Source organism: Triticum dicoccoides, chromosome 1B (assembly GCF_002162155.2).
Source record: "Triticum dicoccoides isolate Atlit2015 ecotype Zavitan chromosome 1B, WEW_v2.0, whole genome shotgun sequence".
NCBI classification, from domain to species: domain Eukaryota; kingdom Viridiplantae; phylum Streptophyta; class Magnoliopsida; order Poales; family Poaceae; genus Triticum; species Triticum dicoccoides.
In genome coordinates, this window is record NC_041381.1 from 133,746,128 (window position 1) to 133,754,089 (window position 7,962).

A 7,962-nucleotide genomic window follows, 5' to 3' on the forward strand; every position below is an offset into this window, starting at 1 on the left:
GGCGGTGAGGTCGAGGGCGACGACAGTGTGATCGAGAGCGGCGGCGGGCGACGGCGGTGAGGTTGAGGGCGGGCTCGGGCGGCGGCGGTGAGGGCAGGCTCGGGCTCTCGGGCGGCGGCGACAGGAGTAGGGGAACAGGTCGCGGGGGGGTGAAAAGAGGACTTAGCGAAATTTTGAGCCGGGGGCGGTTAAGTCGAACTAGCAGTAGCGATCATAAGGAAAACGCGATATAGCTAACTTATCTATAGCGCGTTTTAGTAAAAAAAACGCTACTGCTAATGGAAGCAGTTATTTCTTTTGTTTATCCCAATATCAGTAACGCTTTGTCCTAAAAAACGCTCTAAGTCTAAGCAATGTAAAAACATCAAAAATATACATTGATCATCATTAATCTTTTTGTGTAGAATCTAAATAGTCAATATGAATCATCACTGTACCTGTATAGGTACAGGCGAGGATTCATATTGCAGCCACAAATCATACACATATAGTTCAATGAAGACCAAGTGCTTGAGATAGGTTGAGAAGTAACATATTTAAGGTGGTAAACACCTTGTTTGCTTAGCAGTATGGGACTAAACTTAATTAGTTGCGGTGATACTTAGCAGTAGCGAGTTTTGAGGAAAAACGCTGCTACTAAGTACTTTAGCAGTAGCGTGTCCCTTGGAAGGGCGCTACTACTATATCTAGCCTGGAGGCAACACCGTGACAATTATAGTAGTAGCGCTCGTTTCACCTAGAGCGCTACTGCTACTTAGATATTAGTAGCGTTCTTTTTTGAAGCTCGCTAATTATCAGTAACGTCTGTTTTTAAACCACGCTGCTGCTAAGATTCTGTGTATAAGGTTTTCCCTAGTAGTGAGCGTTTATTTTATTTCAAATAATCCAACCAACTAGCATGGTGAGAGACCCATGGCCTTCCCATCAGGGATGTTGTTGCCGGACATATTGCGCCACCAATGGAACGGAGAGTGCAACGGCCCCCAAGTTTCCGTGTTAACCGCATGAACGCCAAGCCAATCTTTGACGAAGTTCCAAATTCTAATAGTGAAATGACACTTGAAGAAAAGATGGCTTCCACTCTCTTGCACCCACTGACAAAGCGAACAAAGGCCACAATTTTGCCAACCCCTCCTAGCAAGCCTATGGGCCGTTCAAATCTATGTTGGTTTGCAAGCCATGCAAAAAATCACCTCCAAAGGAGCCCAAACGTTTCAGATGTAACAGTGCAAGGTGGTGCACCTTGATCCAGTGAATTGCACATTATATGTCGAGGCCTAAGAATGATGCCCATTCATCGAGTGCTTCCGAATCATTTCGTCCACGACGTCCTCAGAGATATGGGTGTGGCGAAGGTGCTCTCAAAGCGTGAAAATTGTCTAAGGTGCTCCATGGGAAGGTCATATTGAGTTTTATCTTGTGGATCCAAGCATCGTCCGCCAAGGCCTCTTTAACTTTCCTTTTTTTGCGAGGACACTAGTACAAAAGGGAACTATTAAGACCCCATAATTGCACACGATGGGGAAGCAATGGGTGCCATGTCAACATTTTAGATGGTATGAATATAAAACTGTTTGTACAGAAAAATAAATGTATGCGACCAGACGGCCATCGCGCACGACCAAGGAAACAAAACTATTTGTGACATAGTACATACATGTTCGACGAAGAATCGTTTGCAAAGTTGTTAGTTATCGCCCACGGTTTCCTTAAGTAAATTGTTTGCATTATACGACTCATGGTTTCAGAAAGTCAATTGTCTGTGATAACTATAGTCATTTCACACACAACTTATGGAGACCGGTGTGTGATTAGATACAGAGGGTTCACTCCTGTGACAACACCACTCCCCTTCTTCATTCTAGCAGAACACTCAAATGATCAAACCATACATTTCATAGTCACACTGTGACTTTTACATTCATACGATCGAACTACAGTATTTAAACAAACAAACTAATTATGGCTGCATCTTGCGTCGGTGTTGGTGTACTCCCAGACATTAAGCCAAGCTTCAAGTAAGGCCAGAATGTTCTGGACTTCCGCGTCCAGGAGCCGGTTGACGGGCAGGGGAGCGGCGACTGGCGGCGCTGCAAGGAAGATATCGACGACGGCAGCCCATGCCGCTAAGGCGGGCACTGGCACATGCAAGGTAGGGACAAGCGCGTGCATGGGCGCAGGTGCTAGTGCAGGCGTTGTGCACGTGCACATCGGCGAGGACTTCGTGGATCCCTGCAGCTTCAAGCCAGGCAACGATGTGCGGTGCCCAAACCATCAATGCCACAGACATGGACACTGCTGGCGCGGGCGTGGAAACAGGAGCTGGCACGGGCGCGGGAGCAGTCGCGGCGACTTCATCAAGGCCCTGTCAAAATCGTCCCATAGCTCCTTATATTCTTGCTCCTCTGGCTCGCGGTCTTCCTTGGCAAAGTGAAAGACTAGGGGCAGCCCATCCTGCTGCGTCATGGTGTGCAGCAAGGTCAGTCTTCCTCAGCAAAGTGGAAGACTAGGGGCAGCCCATCCTGCTGCACCATGGTGTGTGGCAAGGTCTGACTTATTGGAGCCAGGCGGGCGAGAGGTGAATCGGAGGGGGGATCAAAAGAGGATTGTAGCGAGAGCAGAGAGTGCAACGGTTTATTAAACAGCGTCTCAACGCCACTAAGGGGGCAGTTGGGAGAAAAGGCAGGCGGAGGAGGGAAGTCAAAGGGCTCGCCTCCCGGTAAACCTATGCAGCAGCCTGCTTGCACACCTCCCGTCCCGTCAACTCACACGGTGCAGCGGCCTGCTTGCACATCTTCGCACGGCACCTCCCGGACTATCAAAAGCGGGATGCATGGCACGGTACCTGTGAAGAACAATGTCGTGCATGAATTTGTGACATGATATAGTAGGTCCTTCACAGCCAAGATAAAAATATTAGAACAATTCAGTTAAAAGTATTTTCAAAACACTGGCACCGATAAAACAGTTCGGTCATAGCCAAGAATCCAAGTTCGGTTGATTTGCTATGATACAAACATGAGGCAGCAGTACCTACTCAAGTTCAACAACTTAGTGGTTCTTACCCGCAAAAAAAAAAAAAACTTAGTGGTTCTGAGGATTTGTCAACTTGTTCAGTTTGTACCAGATAGCAAAATTGAAAAACTTGACAGTATCTGACAGAACAATGTGATGAGTACAAATGAATTATAGCCTCGATCCATGAACAAATACTGGACCAAATATTGGCGGTACATAGGGTGCATCCTTACTTGCATAGCACATGAGCTCAGGGGAGAACGGTCGAAACACTTCTCATCTACTTACAGAATCATGGGTGGCTTTGTTACATCGGCAGTAGGGGGAAAGAATACATGACATCGAGGTCCCGGACGAGAAAAAGAATAATAATCACATGTGTCATCGCCTATATCCCATGTGGCTGCAGGCAATCTCAAACTCCTGGGGTTTCTAGTAGACGACAATCGGATTTGTTCTGAACTAAACTTCAAGCAGCCGTCTGACGGATCACCATCCTACAAAGGCACAGTTCTTCCGAGCATGTTCAGGGATGAGCTTCACCAGGATGTCCATCGGCACGCCCTTCAACTCTGTTCAAGCCCAGCACGCCGGAGTTGAAGATAAGTAGTTGATGTGGGGTTATAGTGCGAGTGAGAATTGATATTGTAGACTTACCATGGGGCTTGAAGTTAAAGAGTGGAGGAAGAAAACGGCCGTTCGGTAAGCGGGTGTTTGGGTCCCGAAGTTCATCGAAGAATGGATGAATTAATGCTTCCAACTGTATCAGGAAAGCAAGTAGGAATGTCAGCTACAGCTTGCACAAAACTGAGTCTGTTCGAATACAGGGAAGCAAAAGCATTTAATTCAGTGATGACAATAAATCGAACTTCTTAAGGAAACAGCATTTGCTCAAACAATGTAGCAACACTCACAGCAGTTGAACGCAGGCTTGGTGAATATTGCAAGAGTCTGGAGACAAGATCTACTGCTTCAGCAGGCATTCTTTTATGGAAGATCTGATGGGGATGAAAACAGTAATGTTATACTGCAGCCTTAGAGGCAAGTAAAACAGCTAACACAAGGTTCCTACCTTGTGCCATGGGTGAGCTTTGATTTGCGGGAATTTAAACTCAGTATAATTTGGATTCATGCACTTAATTTCTTCTCGTGTAGGGGTACCTAAAACCTGATATGAAACAATGTAAGTAGGTGTAAATACAACTAAAAGATGGTAACTTCCTTGGAAACAATGTAAATAGGAGCAAATACAATTAAACAGAGAGCAACTTGCTGGGGAGAAAGATTGTAAATGTACCTTGATGATTTCAACAAGCTGATCAACACCACTGTCCCCAGGGAATATAGGCTATTAAAGAAGAGAATAGATCTTAGGCTGACAGATCCCATAGGCTGGATAGTTTAATAATCACATATAAATTGTGTGATCACATACCTGTCCTAGAAGGAGTTCAGCAAGAACACAGCCAGCAGACCAAACATCAATTGCTGTTGTGTATTCAGTAGCACCAAATATGAGCTCTGGGGCTCTATAGTACCTTGAACAGATATAGGAAATATTTGGCTCTCCTTTTACCTATTGAAAGTAAAAAATAATTAGACAACATCAAAATGCCAATGTCGTGCAAGTGTGAATATCAGGTAATGTGTGATCATACCAGCACTTTCGCGCTTCCAAAGTCACATAATTTCAACTGATGAGTATGTGGATTCACCTGGCAAAAATATTTTTTCATCAAATCATCTGACTACACCAAAAGTAGTGCTTGACTATACATTAAATGCGTCAGGAAGTATTCGATCGATTTGTACGCACCAGAAGATTTTGAGGCTTAATATCTCTGTGACATACTCCAATGCTGTTGTGAATGTATGCCAAAGATCTACATATCTGTAAATTATAATCAATTTCATAGGTTATGGTCAGTACTAAGTAGTTCTTGAATAGATTACTAACAGATTTTTGGCATGAAAAAACATGAACTTTACCTGATACATGTACAGTTTTGCATATATCAGGGGCATGCGTTGGTTCATCTTGTTGTAATGCTTAATGACACGATGAGCAGTCTCCGGAACATACTCAAGCACCAGGTTGAGGTAAAGCTCCTCCTTCTCAGTCTTTGAGAAAAAACAATGCTTTAAAGCCACAACATTTGGGTGGTCAAGAACTCGCATCGTTTGCAGCTCACGGTTCTTGTATCTCTTGTCTTGAAGAACCTTCTTTATAGCCACTGTCTCGCCAGTTTCAAGACACTTGGCCTATGCAAGATCATTCAAAAAAGTTGGGGCCATCAGGAATTACTAAATTAATGTGTGCAAAGATTAACACATCATGAAACTAAATAATACTCCCTCTGTCTCAAAATGTAAGACGTGTCAAAAATCTCTTACATTTTGAGTCGGAGGGGGTACTGATTATCCAGTAACAAACCTGGAAAACAGTTCCAAATGACCCATTACCAACCACGCGCTCAGCCATGTAGCTAATGGTCTGCAATGCAGATAGATAACTTAGTGGACGGAAATTATTGAGCTACAGAGAGGATTGCAAAAACACCACTTAATATAGATTTTTTACATACCTGTTTTGCTTGCCCATTTCTTCCCTCAATGCTTGTGACTATAATATGGCCCGGTTCCGTCCCATTGCCGTTGACTACTATATCTTCAGTGTCCTGCGTTATTCAGAAACAAAATTAGGAACTGATCACCTGCCAAAAGACATAAGATGAATTGGTCAACCACTCTAGGGAGATTATTACCCTGTCATCCCTTATGCTCATACTGCCCATCTCGTTCGGAAGTCGGTCGGCATCACCACTAGTACTCGTGTCATTCTGGAAGCGCGAGGAAGGACGCACCGCACCAACCGAGGCCATAATGTGGTAGAATTACCCAATAAGAGTTACAGGCTACCGTTCAGAATGCACCGTACTTGGTTAACCTGCAAAAGGCAGCATTACTGTGAGTCAAAAACGTACAGGCAAGTCGATCGCTTAAAGCAGGTGACCAGGATGTCTAAGGACGTCCACTTATGGTTGCAGACAATTTCTATTGCTTGATAGGCTTTAAGATACTGAAAAGGTTGTAATTTTACACTCCCAGCGCCCTCTCGACTGCCAAATTCCTATCGATATTGGAGAGCATGTTCTGGGTGGCTCAATCCAGGTCTCGTGACAAAGCAGAATTAGACTGTAGTTCCTACATATCATAAAGCTCTTTCTAAAAGTCTGATCACGCAGGACATACTCAGCAAACTCGATACCCGCCGTTAGCCTCCGAAGCTTGTTGACCAATTCGTGTCTCCTTGCCTGGAACGACAGAATTCTCGATCCAGATCACCATGTTTCCATCGAAGCCCGCGTCCATACTCACCAACTCCCCTCCAATCCAAAGACATTCAGGATCGCCGAGAAACCAGCAGAGGACGCAATCGAGCTCCGAGCTCCAAATTTTGCAAGCCAGAAGAGGGGAAAAAAGGAAAACAAACACCTATCATCCGAACAGAGGGCAGGCCAGCACCTAAAACGCAGCACCCTAAGACCGCCAAACCCTACAACCACGGATTCCTCCCTCACGCTCGCGCAAAGACCAGCCGGAATCGACGGATCGGACCTGAACCGGGATAGGATTGATCGATCGATTACCTGCCGGATCAGAAGGCCGGCCTGCCCGACGCGGGGATCCGGGGCGGAATCCGCCTGACGCAGGGGTGAATTTCCCCCCTCCCTCCCCAGCTCCGGCGCGGGACGTGGGGGGAGGATCGGAGGAGAGGAGGGGGCGGCGAGCGAGCGAGCAGAGCAAATGAGAGGGAGGGGTGGCCAGGGGAAAAAAGAGGTTATAATGCGGAGGAGGAAAAAAAAGATGTGATTAATTAATTAATTGCGTTGGGGGATTCATTTACTCGTTGATTAATTAATTAGTAAAACCTGTCCGTTTGACCGTTGAAAGGTTCTGGCCCCGGGGCGCCCTCCGCGTGTCATGTGGTGTGGGGCCGTTTTGTCTGTATTTTATCTCTTGTCCCATGGATCAAAACATACATAGCCTTTTCTTTTACAAAATACAATTGCATATATGTTCATATGCAAGCACATACACTTATCTCTATGAACGGACGCACCTTGTAGTCGATAGGAATATCTCCTACTGAATAAATGCAAAATATAAAAAAATGTGAGCATCAGTATAAGTCTAGAACTTAAACTCTGATGGGTTGCTTCCACCACAAGAATAAACAAGCTGAGCTATGCTCAATTTGCGTATATAGCCAGTTTGGTTGGGGCAATTGAAACTACGGGAATATGAACTAAACCGGTAAATTTAATGCTAATTAAGGATAAACTCGTGTTGTTTGAGTAACATGGGAGGGGTGAGAATTGGGGAGGAATTGTTTTAGTGATTACATGTTAACCTTTCATCACGACTTTTAATTACATGTAAACCGGTGGATTTGATCGAGAAATTAAAAGTACCAAGTTATCTAAAGATGTGAGAAGGGAAATAAATATCGACCTACTGGAAGAACTTGACAACTTTGCACAAGAGATAGTCAAACAACACATTAATTTTATATACTTGGCTAAAATTGAGAGGCAGCCCTCCCATATCTAGGTGGGCTTACAAGAGACTTCATGATTATCCCTCGGTAATTTTAGGGTTTTACTCTTAGGTTACACTATCTTTTCAGCAAGTAGGTATTTTCCACTCTGCACTTACACATCGAAGAAGATAGTGTATGGTTGAGATCCCCCTTTGCTCGGGCTCCTCTAGTAGTTGAGGTGGCTTCCTTTCCTGTTGAGACTCATTTATCCAGTGGCTTACGGCTTACCCCCTCGAAAGAGGTATTGACCCCCCCCCCCCACACACACACAACTACCTTGACATGACGTGAACCGATGGGATACCTAAGTTAGTTACCTTCGAGTCTTGGTGAGGCATCTC

The 7,962-nt window shown here is 45.0% G+C and overlaps 1 protein-coding gene across 1 annotated transcript; it reads right to left on the bottom strand.

Moving 5' to 3' along the window:
• Positions 1–3,136: 3,136 nt before the first annotated feature.
• LOC119323493 (shaggy-related protein kinase alpha-like) lies at positions 3,137–6,837 on the bottom strand. The gene is made up of 13 exons (XM_037597170.1): positions 6,669–6,837; positions 5,784–5,965; positions 5,604–5,696; positions 5,453–5,512; positions 5,008–5,280; positions 4,835–4,909; positions 4,677–4,733; positions 4,454–4,594; positions 4,316–4,366; positions 4,091–4,186; positions 3,933–4,016; positions 3,676–3,778; positions 3,137–3,590 (listed from the first exon to the last, which is right to left on the bottom strand). Exons 2-13 carry the CDS (start codon positions 5,898–5,900, stop codon positions 3,508–3,510), a joined length of 1,233 nt encoding a protein of 410 aa, XP_037453067.1. The 5' UTR covers positions 5,901–5,965; positions 6,669–6,837; the 3' UTR covers positions 3,137–3,507.
• Between the last annotated feature and the right edge of the window lie 1,125 nt (positions 6,838–7,962).

Coding starts and splice junctions, on each gene's coding strand:
- LOC119323493 (XM_037597170.1), bottom strand. CDS start 5,900: ATGGCCTCGGTTGGTGCGGTGCGTCCTTCCTCGCGCTTCCAGAATGAC. Junction 5,513..5,603: donor GAAATGGGCAAGCAAAACAG/GTATGTAAAAAA, acceptor TCTGCATTGCAG/ACCATTAGCTACATGGCTGA. Junction 5,281..5,452: donor CATTTGGAACTGTTTTCCAG/GTTTGTTACTGG, acceptor GATCTTGCATAG/GCCAAGTGTCTTGAAACTGG.